Below are 21083 nucleotides of genomic sequence, written 5' to 3'. Positions count from 1 at the left end.
ATCCCATAAACGAAAACTGCAATATTTGCGACTTATATTCGTGTTAATATCCCCAACAACTCTCTGCACCTTTAACAAACGATAGGTCCCAGAATTATTTGATCTTCCATGAACTTGTCTAATTGTCTTCTAAAGCCGCCCAAATCAGGGGCAACATCACCTCCTGTGGGATCTGCTAAGCTGTCCCCGCACCCCTTTTACTACTTTTTATTTTATTTTTTGAGATTTGATCCTATTTCTCATGGCCCCTGGAGCCATTTCCTTTTTTTTTTAATTTGCATTTTATTTATTTGTTAACATTCTTATATTACATCGGTAAACGTTGTCATATTACATTACAGGACTTACTATTAAATAATTTCCAACATGCATACAAAAATTATATACAGATTTTATATACCTAGAAAGAAAATGAAACAGAAAAAAAGAAAGAACAAAGAGAAAAAACAAAAAAAAAAAATCCCTCCAAAATCATATACATATCAACACACTAGACTTCCTGTCTTTCCTGTTGTATATTCCTTTTTTACAAATGAATCTACTACCCTGGAGCCATTTCCAAGCATCGGCCGAATTCTCCTCCTTGCTCTCTGCTTATTCCTCCTCCTCCCTCCTTCCCTCCCTCCCAGAGCCCCAGTGACCGGGAGCACACCTTGCGCATGGCTGTGGGCAGCGGCCTTCGCCCAGATGTCTGGCGTGAATTCCTGCGCCGCTTTGGCAACCTGACGATCGTGGAGACCTATGGCATGACCGAAGGGAGCGTCAGCCTCTTCAACTACACGGGGGCAGTGGGCGCTGTGGGTCGCGCCTCTTGGCTCTATAAGGTGAGCATTGACAGGGTCTCTCCGAGGAAGCAGATGGCGTTTGTGGAGCAGGTACGGGGCATCAGGATGTGGCAAAGAGGATACCTGAGGCCAGGGCTGGATTTAGGTTTATGAGGCCCTAAGCCAGGGGTCAGCAAACTTGGTCAGCAGGGGGCCGGTCCACTGTCCCTCTGACCTTGTGGGGGGCTGGACTATATATTTTTTGGGGGGGAATGAACGAATTCCTATGCCCCACAAATAACCCAGAGATGCATTTGAAATAAAAGGTCACATTCTACTCACGTAAAAACAGGCTGATTCCCCAACCGTCTGCGGGCCGGATTTAGAAGGCGATTGGGCCGGATCCAGCCCCCAGGCCTTAGGTTGCCTACCCATGGGACTCTGAGGCTTAACTCAGACTTCTTTTCACTACAAATGTAACTGTAACCACAAGATTAAAGCCTGCCTTCAGGATTCTACTGCGAACTGAATGTAAGTAAACTTTACCACTACAGTGGATGCTCCGGTTGCGATCATGATCTGTGCGGGGTGCATTCGCAACCTGCAGCGTTCGTAACCCGCATCTGCGCATGCGCGGGTTGCGATTTGGTCTTCTGCGCATGTGCGACTGCCAAAACCCAGAAGTAACCCGTTCTGGTACTTCCGGGTTTCGGCGGTCCGTAACCTGAAAAAAGTGTACTTTAAACAAGGCTGTTGTGTTGTTATTATTTATGAGGGAAATAAAGGGGGAATTTTACCAGGAACAATCCAGTCTGGACAAGCCAGACCGGATTGCTTAACTTAACGAATCCATCAACTTGCTTCTAGCAATGTGCAAGGGAATGCGCTCTGCTGCTTGCTCACTAGTGTGAGCGAGGAGGGATAATATTTAATCAATATATCCTCTCCTACCTTCCTCAACATGAGGATCTCAGAGCCTGGGCAGGTTTGTATGTGAGGATACGGACTTTCTTTCCTTTTAAAAAATATTGTTAAAATTTTTATAGCATAACATTTTAAACAATTATTAAACATACTTTTATATCTTATACACATTTTTTTATTTCTATCAGTCACGTCTGAAAATTTTCCAATCTTATCACTTAGTTTACATTTCTTACTTTCACGATTACATTTAAATATTATAACTAATGTCTCTCTTCTTTCTCTGCTTTGCAATATTTCATATACTTTTCCTTAAAAAAACTTCTTGTAGTCCTACTAGCGTAATTTGTTAATTACAGTTGCTCTTCAAATAGTTCGTACATTTCTTCCAATCTTCTGTAAATCTCTGGTCCCGCAGGTTTCAAATCCTTCCTGTCATTTTATCCAATTCTGCGTAGTCCATTAATTTTGTCTGCCATTCTTCTTTTGTCAGTAATTCTTCTTGCTTCCATTTCTGGGCTAACAATACTCTTGCTGCTCAGATAGCCTGGGCTTAAACTTTGTAGGGACCTCCAGATAGGGTTGAGCCTGGAGATGGGAGGCTGTGTCCCCCCGGAAATCGCTGGTGTTATGTACTGAAGTTCTCATCCTGCGCCAGCAGGGGGATAATGTAGATAGTTATGCAAATAAGGGATCGAAAGTGACGTTCAGTGATTGGATAGTTTTAGAAAATTGTTACAGTTACGTTGTACTGGAGCTCTATATAAGCAGGCTGACTGAGCCTGACTGAGCCTGACTCAGTTCAGTTCTGGCTTCTGAATAAACAAGAGCTGTCTGAAGAATCGCTGTGTTGTCGGATATGTTCACCCACAACTTAACAGCTGGACTCCCAACTCCCATCATCTCTAAAGGCCAGGGGTGATGTCAGGAGCTGAATCCCCTGCTTTAGCCCCTGCTCCCATTTCAATATATTTTTTGAAAGGCTTCACTTGCACCCCTACTCTCTGCAGAAGTTCGTCCCCTTTGAACTGGTCCGTTACGACGTGCTTCGAGGTGCTCCCTTCCGGGACAAGGCGGGACGGTGCCAGCGTGTTAAGAGAGGTGAGCAAGGTCTTGTCTGTTCAGTCGGGGGCAGAGAGAGAGCCGCCTTCCGTCCCACCGTGGCGCCCCCACGCTTCCAGGTCGGTGACTGTACGTCTCTCTGTTTTTGCGTCAGGGGAGCCCGGCCTTCTGATCTCTCCCGTGACTCCGCAGACACCTTTCCAGGGCTACGCCGGAGGGCGCGAGCTGTCGGAATCCAAGCTCCTCCATGGGGTCTTTGCTGACAGGGACACCTATTTCAACACCGGCGACCTGATGGTGCAGGACAAGCATGGCTTCGTCAGTTTCTGGGATCGCACCGGAGACACATTCCGGTATGTTTCCTCCTCCTCCTTTTTCTCTTGGAAGTTGTGGGTCAGGAACTCCTCTGGATATGAAGAGGGTGGCAAGAGCAAGTTTTTATTCCAAAAGTGCAGCCTGGAGAAAAATGTTAGAGAACCGCTGGTTTAGAGAGCGCAGGTCCCTGCCTGCAGGAGCTTACAGTCTAAACTTTGTCAAGAAGAAAGAGGAGGCAAGTTTTTATTCCAAAAGAGAAAAAAGTTTGAGAACCACTGGTTTAGAGAGCGCAGGTCCCTGCCTGCAGGAGCTTACAGTCTAAACTTTGTCAAGAGGATGTCAAGGAGAGACATGCAGGAGAGCTTTTGGGTTCTGTCGGGGTGGAAGTGAGGAGGCTGGAGACACTTCACTCCCTTGCGATGACTTCACAAGTTTCAAACTGACCTGGAAACTGTCTCAGAAATCTTGTTCCCTGAGTCAAGATATTGTCTCTCCATGCCTCAGTTTCCCTCTAGGTGGAGGGCAGCATTGCACTCAGGTCCTGCTTCTGAGATTTCCAGAAAAAGTATCTGGCTGGCACTGTGAGGGAAGGATGCTGAACTTTGGCCTGCAGAGCCCTTCAGCTGTTCCTCTGTACTTCTCTGCCTCAAATTCCTTGCAGGAATCTCCATCCTTTCCTTTCCTTCTGCCTCGGTTTCTCTTTAGGTGTCTATTTCCTTTCTCCCCCTTTGTTCCCAGTTGCCGGCCGGCCTGCTCTTCTATTCCAAGCTGGCTGGAGGGAGCATTTTCCTCTCCATTGAGCTACCCCACCCGCCCACTGGGAAATGTTAAGAACACCCATAGCACCTTCTTTGCTGGTCCTGGGCTTTTCCTGCCCATCAGACTCTCACCTCCTCTTATTTTAAATCGCCAACTGCTTTGCATTCTCCTGCTGCCCTGTCTTCTGATGCAAAGGCGCCCCCATGTGGCCTGACCTACATTTCTCAAGTTAAGCCGCTTTTGAAAGCCGGTCTGCTATTTACAACACGGAGCTGGCCACAGGAGGGCGCTCCTTGCTAAAGAAAACTTTCTGGAGGGGGAAACAAGGAGAGCCATGAAGGAACCTCCCGAAGCAGAGGTGGCTGATGTGGATGTTTTAATAGAATCGTCGGAAGGGACCCCAAAGATCATCTAGCCCAACCCCCTTGCAATGCAGGAATATGCAGGTGTCCCTTGTGGGGATCGAACCTGCAACCTTGGCATTGTCAGCAGCACGCTCTAGCCGACTGGACTCCCAACTCCCATTATCCCTGATGAACCACTGGCTGTGCTGCCTGGGGCGGATGGGAGTTGGAATCCAGATTCCCCCATTACAGTGGACCCTCGGGTTGTGAACGTGATCCGTGCGGGATGCACGTTCACAACCCGCAGCGTTCGCAACCCATGTCTGTGCACACGCGGCTCGCGATTCGGCACTTCTGAGCATGCGCAAAGCATGATTTAGCGCTTCTGTGCATGCGCGACTGCCAAAAGCTGGAAGTAACCCGTTCCGGTACTTCCAGGTTTCGGCAGTCTGCAACCCGAAAAAACACAACCCGAAGCGGCTGTAACCCGAGGTATTATTTTTTATACATTTTTATTAGTTTTTTAACTTATCATTTAACATACATTCTTATCTTATACAATATTTTAGACTTCCGTCAACTACCTCTGAAGATTTCCCCTTCTTTATCACTTAATCAGCATTTCTTAATTTCTCTGTTACTTTTAATTGTCCTTAACTAATTATTCTCTTCATAGTCTTCCTTGCAATATTTCACTTGATCTTCCTTACAAAACATCTTGCAGTCCTACTAGCGTAATCTGTTTATTGCAATTGCTCTTCAAACAGTTCAAATATTTACTCCACAGATCCCCCCATTTTGAGAGCAAGAGAAACGGGATCAATGACACAGCAGGAGGTTGGGCTCTGATTTGCTGGGCGGATTTTGAGCAGAATCTGGACAGCCAGCCATCTCCTAGCTCTGGACGTCATGTGTTGGGCAATAAATTGGACTTGACGGTCAGGGAAGAACAATAACCCTCCAACTCTGTGGCTCTGGGAGTCTATATCCTCCACCTTTTTCATCATTAGCGTTTTTAATTTTAGCTGTGATGGCTGCTTTGCGCGGGTTGGACTAGATGACCCTTGGGGTACCTTCAAATTCTGTAATTCTCTGATCGTATTATAATGCTTGCTTTATCCCCTCCCCATGTCTGGGCACAGAGCCACCTTGCCAGCCTCTGCTCCCGGGACTACGCCCTGCGATTCCCCAGATTCTTCCACATCCCTTTAACCCTTTAATTCTATTTTCTCCCTGCCCTTTCCTAGGTGGAAAGGGGAGAACGTGGCCACGACAGAAGTAGGCGAGATCCTGGGAAGCCTCGACAGCTTGTTGGAGGTCACTGTTTATGGCGTCACGGTTCCAGGTACTCTTGAAATGAGGGGCTCTAGAATGTGTTTTTCAAATTATTATTTTACTTCCTTATCTGGATGGTTTATATGCCACTTTTTTTAAAGAACAGAACTCTAAGGTTAAAACATCTTACGCAAAACAGCATTTTTTTTAAACCACCAGAGAACATCCGCATTCTATCAAACGCAATTAACAGCTCAAATGGAGCGTCCTGTAATCAAAATAAACATTAGGCATACAAACCAACTACAAAAATAATGAAATTCTAGGAACCATATTACAGAGGTACCTGGGTTTCCAACCACAATCCGTTCCGGAGGTCGGGTTGTAAACCAAAGAAGGTTGTAACCCAAGGCGCTCTTTCGCCAATGGGGTCTCCCCTCAAAAATTGGTTGTAATCCACAATTATGGGTTGTAATCCAAAAAAAGGGACACGCACTTCCAGATTTGACGTGGTTGTAATCCAAAGCGGTTGTAATCCAAAGCGGTTGCAAACCAAGGTACCACTGTGCAGGAAAGGGCTGGGATTTGGGTAGAGGGTGTCCCAGGCATAGCTGTCAACATTTTCCCATTTTAAGGGATATTCCCTTATTCTGAATAGGATTCCTTGCAAGAAAAGGGTAAAGTTGACAGCTATAGTCCCAGGGTGTCAGCCTGCCCTTTCTTGTCCTACTCAGCGTAGACCCATCAAAGCTAATGGACGGGACTAAGGACACCTTCCACTTTACCACAGATACCACTTCAAAGAGCCACGGTTTCCCCCAAAGAATTCTGGGAAGTGTAGTTTGTTGAGGGGGCTATTTCTCTCACAGGCCTACAATTCCCAGAGTTCCCTGGGAAGAGGGATTGAGCGCTGAACCACTCTGGAAATTATAGCAGTGTGATAGCTTGATCTCCTGCCTCCTAAACCCTTCAGAAGATATCCAGAGTGTTTCTTCAATTGCTGGATGTTTCCAAATTGTTTTAGACCTGTGTGTGTTTGTAGCCTCATTCACCCCACGACCCCACTTTAAACAATCATGGCTTCTCCCAAAGGATCTTGGGAAGTGTAGTTCGTTTAGAGTGTCGAGAGTTGTTAGCAAACCCCTGTTCCCCTCGCCGAGCTACAATTCCCAGAGTTCCCTGGGATGAAAGGGGTGTGGATTGTTCAAACCACTCTGGGAACAATAGGCGGTTGGCCACCGTGAGAAAAAAAGATGCCGGACTTTCGTGGGTCTTTGGCCTCATCCTGCAGGGCTCTTCTGATGCTGATAGCCGTGATTGTTCAGAATGGAACTCTTAATTTCGGGTCACGGGTTCAAGCCCCCACCTAGGGCAAAAGACTGAAGGGGGTTGGACTAGATGACCCTTAAAAAATATATTATATAATCATTTTTTCGATACAAACAACCGCAAAAGACACTACAACAAAACCATAATAACAATAACAACACAATTTGACAATTCAGATTTAAATACACTGATAGGTATATGACTGCACCCTTTTAACAATATTTTCTCATCTCCTCCCCACACTTCCCACCACTATCCACCTTATCGCTTAAATATTCATTCCAGATTTCTTCATATTTATCCATTCTTAATTTGCGTTGACATGCAATTCGTTCATATGTAGCTAATCTGTCTGTATTATCAATCCATGTGCTCAATGGAATATTTTTGCGGCTCTTCCAATTCATTAAAACAAGTTTTTTTTGCTTCTAATATAGCGTGGTACATCCATATTTTTTTTTACCCCTTGTGGTCCTTTCCAACTGTATAATTCTAATATTCTAAGAACCTCCCTGTCCCAAGGCAGTCTACCTCTGAACAGTAGATGCCGGAGACAAACAACGATGCCTTAAGCACCCTACCTGGGGACTTGCTGAAGGAATCTGGTTGGCCACTGTGGGAACAGGATGCTGGACTTAGGTGGCCCATTGGCCTGTTCCGGCTGCCAGGCTACCAGGAAGTCATTTTGGACTCACAGCTGTCCATGGAGGCACAGGTCAATTCTGTGTCCAGGGCAGACTTCCGGGTCGGCGCCATCGCCGAATGGCGGACTCCCTCCGAGCTCCGGAGGGAGTCGGCTGGGTAGGGGTCGGGTCCTGCCGTGCCGGCGACGCGGGGACCCTCAAAAACCATGGGCGGAGATGCCCATGGACTTGGTGACTCGGCGGGCACCGTTTGCACCCCCCCGACCCGCGAAGGAGCCTTTTTAAAGGCTGCGGAGCGGGTGACGGGGGGGTGGTGGTGCTGTGAGTCCAATGCTTCCCCTGCCCAGCGAAGCTGCATGCCATTCGGCGGAGAGCAACGACTTCTTCTTCGAAAATTTCGGATTTGGACTAAAAGGAACAACCCGTGAGTAAATTGATTGGACTTAAAAGGGAAATTTGATCTTTGAATTTGGAGTGAGCGGGGGGAGTGCAAAAAGGAAGTCCGCCCCCCCCTGTTGTAGATGGCTCAACGCAAGGATTTGACAACTAAGATCGAGAGATGAACTTGTTTACCTGAAAAAAATTTTTAGCTTCACGAAGGGAAATTACAATAATTGTGCTGGAGGAGAAGACTGATTTGTGGGAACTAAAGTGCAACCCCCCCGGGAACCGGGAACGATCCGCTATGAGAGACTGGTGAAGAGACACAGAAACTTTGACAGCTGTCAAAGTAGCTGTCAAAGCAGGAAAATAAAAGAGAACTTTGTTACGATGGCTTTGCTGGTTAGATTTGTTACAATTTGGACATAAATTATTGGAAATAAAGGCAACAAGTTATTTGACTTTTGGGTCTGATTTTGAAAGAAATTAAGTTACCATATTCCCTCTAGAGGGAGGCTGGGACATTGCAACAGTAGCAGTAAGTGGAAAAATACTATGAATTTGAGCAGGATCTGTTATCTCTTGGGAAAGCTGCAAAAACGAAGCATTATTTTGTCTACAGAGGTTTCTATACTAAAGGAGACAATGGATTTATCTATTGAAGAAAGGAAGGGACTTGACGCAAGTTATGTTCCTGAATAACAAAAGCCTCTGTGGAGAACAAGAAGTTTCTGAATTAGAAGGTTTCTGCAGCAGAACAGGAAAAAGCAACCTGAGGAATAAGAGCTGGACCAAATTTGAAGCCGGAGTATTTGGAACATCCAGACTTTAAAAGGACCAAGAAATAGAATTTAAGTTAGACTCTTAAACATAGAGGTCTGGATGGAAGAACAATGACTTTTTCTGAGAGTTTTTTCGAGATTGGACTTTCTGAAATTAAAAGCTATCAAAAGACGGCAAAGTGGAGTTGAGATATAGACGTGGATACACCAGGCTGGCAGTAGACAATGGATGAACTTTGGGGATTGGAACCGGGGAATGGGGGGGGGGAGAGATTTGGAATCCAAAGGCTGTAAAATTATATATTATTTCTTTCTTTTCTTTTTTCATGTCTGTTGTTTGAAAATAGGGGAATTCGTGGAAGGGAAATGGGGTCGATCTTAGGGAATTATATAAAATATAAGGAGAAATGGTTCATTAAGATAAATAAGATAAATTAATTTGGAATAAATGGGTTATTTAAAATTACAAATAAGGTTTTAAAATTGGGGGTAAGAATCTGTGGAATCAATTTAAGGGAAATGGAATACAAGAGGGGGAGGGGGGGAAAGTCCGGGAAAGATGCCACTGAAACCAAGTGTAAATCATATCTGTTTTTTCTTTCTTTCTTGCTATCTTTCCTTTTTATTCTGGAAAATTTTTAATAAATATTATTAAAAAAATAAATAAATAAATTCTGTGTCCAGGACAGTTGTTTATCAGCTCCATCTGGTACGCAGGCTGAGACCCTATCTGACCACAGACTGTCTCGCCAGAGTGGTGCATGCTCTAGTTATCTCCCGCTTGGACTACTGCAATGCGCTCTACGTGGGGCTACCTTTGAAGGTGACCCAGAAACTACAACTAATCCAGAATGCGGTGACTGGGAGTGGCTGCCAAGACCGTATAACACCGGTCTTGAAAGACCTACATTGGCTCCCAATATGTTTCCGAGCACAATTCAAAGTGTTGGTGCTGACCTTTAAAGCCCTAAATGGCCTCAAAGCCCCAGTATACCTGAAGGAGCGTCTCCACCCCCATCGTTCTGCCTGGACACTGAGGTCCAGCTCCGAGGACCTTCTGGCGGTTCCCTCACTGCGGGAAGCCAAGTTACAGGGAACCAGGAGGAGGGCCTTCTCGGTAGTGGCACCCGCCCTGTGGAACACCCTCCCACCAGATGTCAATGAGAAAGACAACTACCAGGCTTTTAGAAGACATCTGAAGGCAGCCCTGTTTAGGGAAGCTTTTAATGTTTGATGCATTACAGTATTTTAATATTTTGTTGGAAGCCGCCCAGAGTGGCTGGGGAGGCCTAGCCAGATGGCCGGGGTATAAATAATAAATGATAATGATAATGATAATGATAATGATAATGATAATGATAATGATTATTATTATTATTATTATTATTATTATTATTATTATTATTATTATTATTCTGATGCTCAGGCAAGCCTAACTAGGCCCCTGCTCGCCAGAGGTTCCCATACGAATACACAGTGGTACCTCCGGTTGCAAACTGGATCCGTTCTGGAGGCCCGTTTACAACATGAAAAGTGCGCAACCCACAGCGGCGCGTCTGCGCATGCACGGGTTGTAATTCACCGCTTCTGCGCTTGAGTGTGACATCATTTTGCACGTTTGCGCATGCACGAGCGGCAAAACCCGGAAGTAACCCTTTCCGGTACTTCCGGGTCGCCGCGGGATGTAACTTGAAAGAACATAACATGAAGCGGACGTAACATGAGGTATGACTGTATATCCGCTTGTGGCTCATTCCAGAGTGAGACCTGGGCTTCACCTCTCCTCTCCCTATCTCTTCCCCTAGGGCACGAAGGCCGAGCAGGCATGGCGACCGTGGTGCTGAAACCAGGACAGGAGTTTGACGGTCCCCAGGTCTACACGCACATGGTGGAACTTCTCCCGCCCTTCGCCCGCCCTCGATTTCTGCGCATCCAGGTACGAGGAGCCCCTCCATGCAGCCTGCGCCTCTTCCACAGCCATGCAGGAAAGAGGGGTGTGTGTGTGAGTGTTGGAGGCTGGGTTCCCGGTGCCGGGAAGCGGTGATGAGCAAGATCTTGTGGCGGAATGTACAGTGGTGCCTCGCAAGACGAAAAGAATCCATTCCGCGGTTCTCTTCGTCTAGCGATTTTTTCGTCTTGTGAAGCAAGCCCATTGACGGCTTAGCGGATTAGCGCTATTAGTGGCTTTTAGCGGCTTAGCGGATCAGCTGATAAGCGGCTTAGCGGCTTAGAAAAAGGGGGGGAAAGGAAAAAAACCCCGCAGGAACTCGCAAGACATTTTCGTCTTGCGAAGCAAGCCCATAGGGAAATTTGTTTTGCGAAGCGCCTCCAAAACGGAAAACCCTTTCGTCTAGCGGGTTTTCCGTCTTGCGAGGCGTTCGTCTTGCGGGGCACCACTGTAGTCCCTTGGTAGTCTCAGCGCTTAGGTCTGTAGTGAAAAGAGGCCCTGTTGAGACTTCCCTGCTTGTGATTTTTTTTAGCCGGGTAAAAGCCCAGACTTAGCTTAACTGCACCAGAGTGGCTCCTCTCCACTGTCCTGGTTTCCCCTGGTTCTGCCGCACCCCCGGAGGCGACATTTCCCAGATGGGTGTAGCTTTGCCTTGAGTATAGGAAGCTAAGGGAAGACACGCCAGAAATTAATAATTAATAATTATTAAAGGTAAAGGGACCCCTGACCATTAGGTCCAGTCGTGGCCGACTCTGGGGTTGCGGCGCTCATCTCGCTTATTGGCCGAGGGAGCCAGCGTACAGCTTCCGGGTCATGTGGCCACCATGACTAAGCCGCTTCTGGCGAACCAGAGCAGCGCACGGAAATGCCGTTTACCTTCCCGCCAGAGTGGTACCTATTTATCTACTTGCACTTTGACATGCTTTCGAACTGCTAGGTTGGCCGGAGCAGGGACCGAGGAATGGTTTATAATTATAATAAATATAATTTGGACCATAATTTGATCTCTTTTCATTTTAGTTTTTTTAATTTTAATTGAAGTATTATATTTAATTGGATGTTTTTAATCGGAAAATCAATAAAAATGATTTTTATTTTTTAAAAAAGGGAAGACACACTAGATACTTGAAGGGCCATTAAGCATGCCAAAGGTGGACGTCAGCCTCGCGGCCCCCCAGACCTCTCTCTCTGGCCCCTTGGGATTCACCTCAGGCTGCACCCCTTATTCTCAGACCACACCCCTTGCTGCCCCAGCTTCACACCTCCCTTGGGTATTGTTCCCTGGCTGAAAGGGGCTTCTGAACTCTGCCATGCTACCCATTTGCAAGGATGGAGGATAGAGAGAGGGGCGGGTGTGGGTCAGTCTCATCCCCCCCCCCATTTATATTTTATTAAGTTTCAACCTTTTTAACACCAGTCCTGAGAGATCTGCATTGGCTCCCAGTACGTTTCCGAGCACAATTCAAAGTGTTGGTGCTGACCTTGAAAGCCCTAAACGGCCTCGGTCCAGTATATCTGAAGGAGCGTCTCCTCCCCCATCGTTCTGCCCGGACACTGAGGTCCAGCTCCGAGGGCCTTCTGGTGGTGCCCTCACTGCGAGAAGCGAAGCTACAGGGAACCAAGCAGAGGGCCTTCTCGGTAGTGGCGCCCTCCCTGTGGAACGCCCTCCCATCAGATGTCAAAGCGATAAACAACTACCTGACATTCAGAAGACATCTGAAGGCAGCCCTATTCAGGGAAGTTTTTAATATGTGACATTTTTGTGTATTTTTCATCTTTGTTGGAAGCCGCCCAGAGTGGCTGGGGAGACCCAGCCAGATGGGCGGGGTACAAATAATAAATTATTATTATTATTATTATTTAACACATACAGTCAAAATGCAAATTCGTCTTTTCTCTTGTTTTTGTCAACTTCCCACCCCGTTTTCCATTCTTGTTCCTCCCGTTCTGCCGCACCTGATCTTCCGTCCGTCGAATCACAGCCACAATATTACAATCTAAATGCTTCTGTCACTCATAGCTCAAATCCTGCTTGCGACTTCATCATACCATATATCTTTAAACAGTCCAAAAAAGGCATCCATTCTCCCATAAAAGATTCTCTTAATTTTGTGGTTGATTTTTACCAATTCTGCATTGTCCATTAACTTACCCATTCTTCGGGTTGGAGTCAATTTAAGCTTTTGCCTCTGGCCCTCCCCACCGCTGCTATGCGGCCCCCAGAAGGCTGCCTATCTGTCAGAGATGCTGCCAGCTGCAACATTCCTGCATTCGGCGGGGTGGCCTGGATGACCTCCCGAGGTCCCGACCCCTCAGTTCTGTCCTTTCTCTCTCCTCCCTGCCAGGAACACTTGGAGGTGACGGACACCTTCAAGCAGAAGAAGGTCCGCCTGGCAGACGAAGGCTTCAACCCGACGCTGATCTCGGACCCCCTCTTCTTTCTGGACGACGCTGCGAAGTCGTACGTTCCTCTGACCCACAGCGTCTGGGAGGGGATAGCTGCTGGCCACGTCCGGTTATAACCTGCACCCCGTTTTCCTGATTCGTACCCGAACCCCAGTACTCTGAGCTGGGGGCTGCAGAGTGTGCTTGAAAACTCTAGCCTCCTTCGTTTCCACCTTGGCCTTAAAAGGCTCTTGTGCCTCTTTCTACACCCCGGATTTTCTCTCCTAGCTTTGCCCCAGGGTGACCCCACACCTCTGCTAGTGGGGTGATGCGCCCTCCTAGCCCCTCCATGCAAACGAAGAGGGGGGACTTATTCCTGCCCAGATGTTACTGGACTCAACCTCCGATTGTCCTTGACCCAGTCCATCACCTCCTTTACACCTCTGTACATGTAGAAATTTATTTTTGTCCAGTGGTGTTTTGCAATCTTGCTGCTGTTAAGCCACTGGGAATCCACCGCCCGTACTGATCTACTGCAGATCACCCGGAAATCAACCGGCAGATCCTCGTTTTTGTCCTGTCCTCCCTTGTGGTTGCTCTCTTCCTCTGTAAGAATTTCCCTCCCTGGGTTGGGCTAAGGCAGGGCTGGGGGCCCTGTTGTTGGACTATAACTCCCATCATCCCTGACCCGCTGGCTGTGGGGGCTGCTGGGAGTTGAAGTCAAACGACAGCTCCCATCGTTCGTGGCCATTGGCTGTGCTGACCGGGGCTGCTGGGAGTTGCAGTCCTAGAGCATCATGGTTCAACAGCCCCCATTGGCCCTGATGGCTGGCGATGCTGGTTGCAGGGGCTGATGGGAAATTCCTCGGTCCCCATGCTGTGGCCCAGCAGCTAACTTATTTCCAGTAGTGCCCAACCTCGTTGCCTTTGGGAAAACTTGCAAAGCAGATCGCGGAGGCTGACGGGCCATAGCAGTTAAAACCATGATCCGTCCTCCAGTCCTGGTGTCAAATCATCTGGTGGTTGCCACCCAGCTGCTGTGCCTCAGATACTTTGGTCTCCCATCTGCAATAGGGAGAAACGGAACACCAGCCCACCTTACAAGACTGTTGTGCGAATGGCTGAAATAACAGATGCGGCACACACGGACTGGACAAACCACATCAAGTCTTATTTTCACGATGTTCTCTGGGCTGGGATGAGAAGCGGGGTATTTTTGTGAGGTGGTGGTGCTCTTCTGCTCTGCCGACGAGGTGTTTGCAGGCAGTGGGTCTGCTTTTAGGAGTTAGCAGGCCTGGTTTGAAGGTGAGGGGCTTGTGAGGGAACTATGGGTTGGGGTTTTTCTATTCTTCGTATCAAATAAAGTTCCTTTTTTTTTTTTTTTTTGGTACCAGCCGAACTGTGGTCTTTATTGCTTCAGCAGGAAATCCTCTCACCAACTCTGTTCCAGAAAGAAATCTGTTTTGGGGATGGGGTGGTATAAATCTGCTTTGGGTTTGGGTCTTTGCCTGGATTTGGGCTGTGTGTGGAAAGAGCCTAACTTGAGAAGGGAACCCCCACATGGCTAACATGAGGTATCCATCATCACATGGAGTCAAATTTAGGAACGATCAGCTTCATTGAATGTTGGAAGAGGTGGCCCTCCAGGCTTCTCAGTCTGGCCCTTGAGAGACTCTCTCCAAGCTGCTCTCCTTGAATGCTTTTGCTAGGTAGAAGGGTGGCCTTGGGCTTGCCAGGGACCTGTGTGTGTTTATCAAAACCTCTGACCTTTGTATGACATGGAAGTAGCCTCCTGTGCAAAGGCACAGAGTCATATCTGTTACTCCTCCCCCTTTTTTGCATTTGGTCCTGCCCACCAATGGCATGTGGCCCTCAGAAGGTTGCCCCGAGGCGTGTGTGGCCCTCGGGCTGTTTCCCATCCCAGTTGTAGACCATGAGACCATAGCAGATCAGGTGCTGGGGTGTGTGTGTGTGTGAGAGAGAGAGAGAGAGAGAGAGAATATCTTCCTAAAGCTTGAAATGAGGCAGGTTGTGTGTGTGTGTGTGTGTGTGTGTGTGTGTGTGTGTGTGTGTATTTGTGTTAGCAACCATGAAGGTTTGCAAACCATCATTAGTGAGGGTCAGTCGGTTTCTCTCCTTTCAGTTTAGTCTGGGTCAAAGGGCTGAATACATTATATTGATCTTTTCTCAATCATCTGAAAGGCTGAGGGTCCTATTAAGCTGTGCCACATTGGGGGCAGGGAACAGGGAGGAAGGAGCTTGGAAACTACAGCACCCCACAAACCCTCCAAGTCTTTAACCCCTGCATCTAAGGGGGCGTTATATGAGATGACTGAGTGCACGTCAGCTGCCTCCTCACCCTGTTATCTTCTGCTTTGAACCACGATGTAGTTTTTGTTTTATAAAGGAGTAGCAGTACTGTTGGCAGCAGCATCTGGAACAACCAGGAACTTGCTTGGGGCTCCTAAGTATTCAGAGAGCCCTCTAGCCTGACCAGAGTCTCTGTGGTCCATTTTCTTGGAGGACTCAACTTTACTAAAACGTTGAAGCGTTTCTGTGCTTTCCCTGATATAATCCCTTGCCTGCTTTCGGATTATCCCGTACTCCTGCTTCCCTTCAAACAATCTTACGTACTGTTAACGTTTTATGCTTGCGTTTGGTGGACTGTACAGTGGTACCTCAGGTTAAGAACTTATGCGTTCTGGAGGTCTGTTCTTAACCTGAAACTGTTCTTAACCTGAAGCACCACTTTAGCTAATGGGGCCTCCCGCTGCCGCCGCACCACCGTTCTTTCTGTTCTCATCCTGAAGCAAAGTTCTTAACCCAAGGTAATATTTCAGGGTTAGCGGAGTCTGTAACCCGAAGCATCTGTAACCTGAAGCATCTGTAACCCGAGGTACCACTGTACATGAATTAGGTAACTCATTTCCGGGGTGGCGGCCTTGTGATTCTTTTGGGGCTTACAACCGGGGTGATGCTTTGGACAGCCACTAGAATCAGGCTGTAGCCCACGAAAGCTTAGGCCGTTGTCTTTAAGGTCTCACAAAATTCTGCCGTTTTTTACACTGCCTAACCAAAGCAGGAAGATGTCCTCACATGTCTGTCTGTCTGTCTGTCTGTCTGTCTCTCTCTCTCTCTCTCTCTCTCTCTCTCTCACACACACACACACACACACACACACACACACACAGAGTCTTCAAGGCCTGACTTGCCCAAGTAAATATTTTTTTGGGGAGAGATGATGAGCGCCTTCTGTGCCCCTACTGCATCTTTATTCATAAGACACTAATCCTCCCGTGGCAGTCTGGGAGAGTTGGGGGCGGGGAGAGGGTCAAGCCAACCCTAACCCATTAAGGTGGGAAAGAATTTCCTCTCCCTAAAAAAAAAAAAGGGGGGGGAGCAACAACCCAGAAATCATCAACCCAGGAACTTGACGTACACAAATACGCCAGTATCCTGGTGTGTTTGCAAGAGAGCAAAAACAAAATTATTTTTGCTTAGGGACACACAGAGAGAGAGCAACTCTGAATCTGAGACGTGGAAGAAATAAAGACGGGGTCCCTTGCACTATCCACTTTTAAGGGCTCCACTACCCTACCCCCGTTGCTTTTTGAAATGTCCCCCACATCCCGAAACGTGTGTTAAAAAGCTTGACAACAGGACCCCACTAAATAAGGCATGCTGGCTGGGTTGCTGACCCCCCCCCCCCGGACAACTGAACCCTGCCCTGGTGCCATTCCCAGCTGCAGTGGGATTTAAGTGCTGAGAAACAAACGTAAGATTCTCCATATAACTTGAAGACAGACAGGCATATTGTTGTCGTTGTTTAGTCGTTTAGTCGTGTCCGACTCTTTGTGACCCCATGGACCAGAGCACACCAGGCACTCCTGTCTTCCACTGCCTCCCACAGTTTGGTCAAACTCCTGGAGGAGGAACCGGCAAGCCACTCCAGTATCCCTGCCAAGAAAACTCCATGGACAAAGACAATAGACAGGCAAATACATATTTGCAATTAAATAACAATAAAGCATAATATTCTAAATTGATTTCCTGCAGCTCCTTTTTAAATGGGGCGGGGTTATTGGGTAGTTGTTTTTATTTTGATTGTGTTTTTTGTGGTTTTATATTTTGATTTTATTCTGTGAACCGCCCTGAGACCTTTGGGTAAAGGTAAAGGGACCCCTGACCATTAGGGCCAGTCGTGGCCGACTCTAGGGTTGTGGCGCTCATCTCACTTTATTGGCCGAGGGAGCTGGTGTACAGCTTCCGGGTCATGTGGCCAGCATGACTAAGCCGCTTCTGGCGAACCAGAGCAGCTCACGGAAATGCCATTTACCTTCCTGCCAGAATGGTACCTATTTATCTACTTGCACTTTGACGTGCTTTTGAACTGCTAGGTTAGCAGGAGCAGGGACCGAGCAACGGGAGCTCACCCTGTCGCGGGGATTCGAACCGCCGACCTTCTGATCGGCAAGTCCTAGGCTCTGTGGTTTAACCCACAGCGCCACACGCATCCCTTGCCTTTGGGTATAGGGTGGTATATAAATTCAGATAACAACAACAACAATACCCCCTAATGACCATACCAATGTGCTCAAGCAGCTGTTTGTTTTTAAGTGGGAAAGGCAAGGGAAAAAGTAATGTGGTTTTGGAGCATTGCAGCCAAAAGCCTTACTAGATTCAACTCCCTTGGGGGATGAGCTAGCTTTGAGTCAGTTGCCATCTTGACCCACCTCACAGGGTTGTTGTGAGGGCGAAGCGAGGGGTGTGCATTGCTCTAAGCTTCTCGGAGGGGAGAGAGAGAGAATGCGCACACACACTCAGATGATGATAATGTTGTAGTAGTAGTGGTACAGTGGTACCTCGGGTTAGAGATGCTTTAGGTTACAGACACTTCAGGTTACAGACTCCGCTAACCCAGAAATAGTACCTCGGGTTAAGAAATTTGCTTCAGGATGAGAACAGAAATCGTGCTCCAGCGGCGCAGCAGCAGCTGGAGGCCCCATTAGCTAAAGTGGTGCTTCAGGTTAAGAACCGTTTCAGGTTAAGAACAGACCTCCAGAACGAATTAAGTTCTTAACCCGAGGTACCACTGTACTAACTGATATTTTTATTTTATTTCATTTTGTGGCTTTGGCCTACTGGGCCTGTTTAAACGCTTGGTAATAATAGATGCTAAGCCTGAATTATAGAGAACAACAAGGCGCAATAATTACACGTGAGATGGATGGGAAGATAGCTGGATAAAACCAATCTGTCGGGTTGTACCAAACTTCAGAATAGATCCATTGAAGTGAATGGCCTTGTGCTATGTACATTGTTTTACAACTATCAGGGAGTGCCCAGCGCTCCCCAGGAATTTGTAGGAACCAAAAAATGTTGTGATTATTAAATGTCAAAAGTGTCACTTATGAGTTTCAGCCTGTCATGCCAAACCTTGATGAAGACCACTTTCCCCCCTATGCTTAGGACTGCCATACCCCCAGAATTTCCCAGACTTTGCTGGGATTCAGCTATTGGAAACAGAATGTGGGCCGAAATCACTTAATGCCTGGACAGTATGGCAACCCATGTTGGAAGTGTAGATTGTGGTGAATTTCCTTAAAATGTAGCTCAAAAACTTCTTCCTCTGTTTTTGAGATTTTGCAATCAAACAAAAAACAACAACTTTGGGTGAGCAAAACTGAAAAAAAGGTCGAACAACTTTTGTGTGTCTGGATTTCCACTTTTTTAATTTTTGGCTAAGGGGGTTGGACAATGTCAAAAGTCTTTAAAGGTTTCTGCACAATTTTCTTCAAGGCCTCTCCCTCTTTGGAAGGAGGGCAGGGAACTCTGTTGCAACAGAAAAATAAATATCTGCCTTGTTTCCATTGGATTTCCACTTTTTGAAATGTGGCACCCCTCCCTCCTGAACGCCCATGCTGGACTTGGCGGCGACTTCTCAAGAAACGGCTGAACCAGTGCCAAAAAATAGTCACGCCAAGGTGATGTTTTGGTTCCCCTGCCTTGTTCCAAAATGGCAGCTGGTGTTCGCAATTGCCCCATCTTGGGGAAACCCCCCACGCCAAGTTTCATGACAACATCCTGAGAGATGTCAGAAAACCCAAAGAGAACAGGCCGATGGACAAACAAATAAATGGGTCTGCTTTGAGCGGATGCCTCTGTGGAAACAACCCATAGGGTGAGGGTTTATGGCATTGCCCCACTAAAAGAATACAACCATGACCCATTGCAGTTTGGGGGTGCAGGCCGAGAGAAACTAGGGGGTTCCTCTCGGAGGCCTTTCTCTCTCTTTCTCTGCCATTGTCATCCCCCAGACACCCCTCCCTCCTCCTTCCCTCTCACCTCTGCCATAAAGAGGGGCCTGTGGCTCAGTGCCCCATTGTGAGGGGATAATAGGGCCAGCAGCTTGTGAAAGTGATACCATGAATGGGGCTGGGAGGGCGGGCAGAGAAGGGGGTAGGCCCCGTAGCCCCGGTAACCACAGGAGCTCTAAGTGCGGCTAATAGGATAAGAGGGGCTGGGAGCGAGAGAGGAAAGGGGGGGTGAGATGGAAAGGGGGAGCAGTTGGGCACAGAGAGGAACCACTTCCAACGGTTGTCGCCAGAACCCCCTCCTCCCCAAAGATTGGGGGATGTGGGGGTGCTTTAGGCCTCAGAAACACCCCTCCCCATTGACTCTGTCTCACATCCCTTATCGTACTGGAGATATGCATGAAATGTGTGCTCAGGCATGCATATGGAACATACTAGAAAATTCAGTGGAGGGGTTTTTTTGGGAGGGGGTGCCTGCTGGATGTTTGGGGTCTCCCTCTCAGGTCCCGTGATGGGAAGGATATATTCTATAATCTGAGAAAGTCGAGCTTCTGCCCACAGCTCTGTGGGATGGGATGGGAAAGGAAGGAACCAAATGCCTGGGTTCCATGCGGTGAAATGGCTTGGGGCAGTCTGTGGGGTGATGCAAGAGTGACTGGAGTGGGTGGGTGGGTGGGCAGCAAAGGAGAATCCCACCCCCTCCATCAGCCCCAGATATTGGGCCTTCAGTACCTGGGACAGCACCCAGGAGATACGCAGATTTTAGGCATGCATTTTTGTCACTTGGTGACTGCAGCCATCAAGGGATGAATTGCTTGTGTAAATAGGCCATTGCAGATATCACACGGTGTCAATAAACACCCACCTCACTTCCCATCCGTTCAAGATCTTTCAGGCACATCTGAATGCAGAGAAAGCGATGATTCTCTGAATGTCGCTCGTTTTTCTTTATTTAAAGCAGGGGTGCTAGACCTCATGGAAATGGTGGGAAAATGGAGGTGAGTGTTCCATGTTGTTTTTTCAAAGGCTGAGTGGAAGAAAGATTAGATTTGGCCCACAGGCTGCTGATAACGCACCCCTGAGTCTATGCAAAAATCTGCCTCATGCGGTTTGGTTCTATTTTCACTTTCATTACAACAACAATAATACAGGGGCAAGCGGTCAAATAAGATAAAATTACAAATTCTCCCAAACAACTTCTAGGTTCTTCTACAGTCAAGATCATCTCCTTTACAAATTACACATTCTGACCATTTCTGTTGCCAACATAGGTCTGACTTCTGTTGAGTGTGGTTAAGCGTCACTCAAAAGGTACTTTAAAAAACACACAAAACCAAACGTATATCCCACAGAACATGATCTGATTTAATGCTATGCTTTTTGGGGCAGAACTTTGTCTTAATTGCCGAAGATTCTAGACCTCATGGAATCTGGCAGAGAACAACTTGGAAAGGGGCCCAGCATTTGTGGGGTGAGGACTGGTGATAAACATATACAAAAGAGATGCTCTTGTGGTCTTTCCATGAAGGGGAGAGCTCATCTGTTTTGGTCACTTCTGATGTCCTTATTTTGCGCCCTTAAAATTTAAAGGAGTGGGGGACATTTGCTCATGAAATCCTAGCCACGAACAGGACTTACCATTCTCAGCAGCTTGCAAATCAAGCACAGTTTCCCCCCTCCCCAATATTATGACCCAGCAAAAGGGCTATAGAACGAGGCATTGGACACACATCAATGTTTACCAAGAGAGGTGAGGTGTTGGGGGGTGGGGTGGGAGGAGAGGGGGGTGGGGAGCGAGCAGTCCCTGCCTCTCATCTTTATGCTGAGCTGTAATTGGGCAGGGCTGCCTCCAGCTGC

The 21083-nt window shown here is 47.4% G+C and overlaps 1 protein-coding gene across 1 annotated transcript in view; it reads left to right on the top strand.

Moving 5' to 3' along the window:
• SLC27A3 (solute carrier family 27 member 3) overlaps positions 1–14293 on the top strand; it is a 32211-nt gene extending 17918 nt beyond the window's left edge. The window contains exons 5-10 of the mRNA XM_079958012.1: positions 630–824; positions 2699–2789; positions 2905–3103; positions 5416–5513; positions 10385–10515; positions 12873–14293. Of these exons, the coding sequence (XP_079814138.1) occupies positions 630–824; positions 2699–2789; positions 2905–3103; positions 5416–5513; positions 10385–10515; positions 12873–13049 (891 nt within the window). The 3' untranslated portion in view covers positions 13050–14293. The remainder of the gene's footprint in view (positions 1–629; positions 825–2698; positions 2790–2904; positions 3104–5415; positions 5514–10384; positions 10516–12872) is intronic.
• Positions 14294–21083: the final 6790 nt, after the last annotated feature.

This window comes from Podarcis cretensis (assembly GCF_951804945.1).
Source record: "Podarcis cretensis genome assembly, chromosome: 16".
NCBI lineage: Eukaryota > Metazoa > Chordata > Lepidosauria > Squamata > Lacertidae > Podarcis > Podarcis cretensis.
This window is presented reverse-complemented; position numbering and strand designations above follow the sequence as displayed.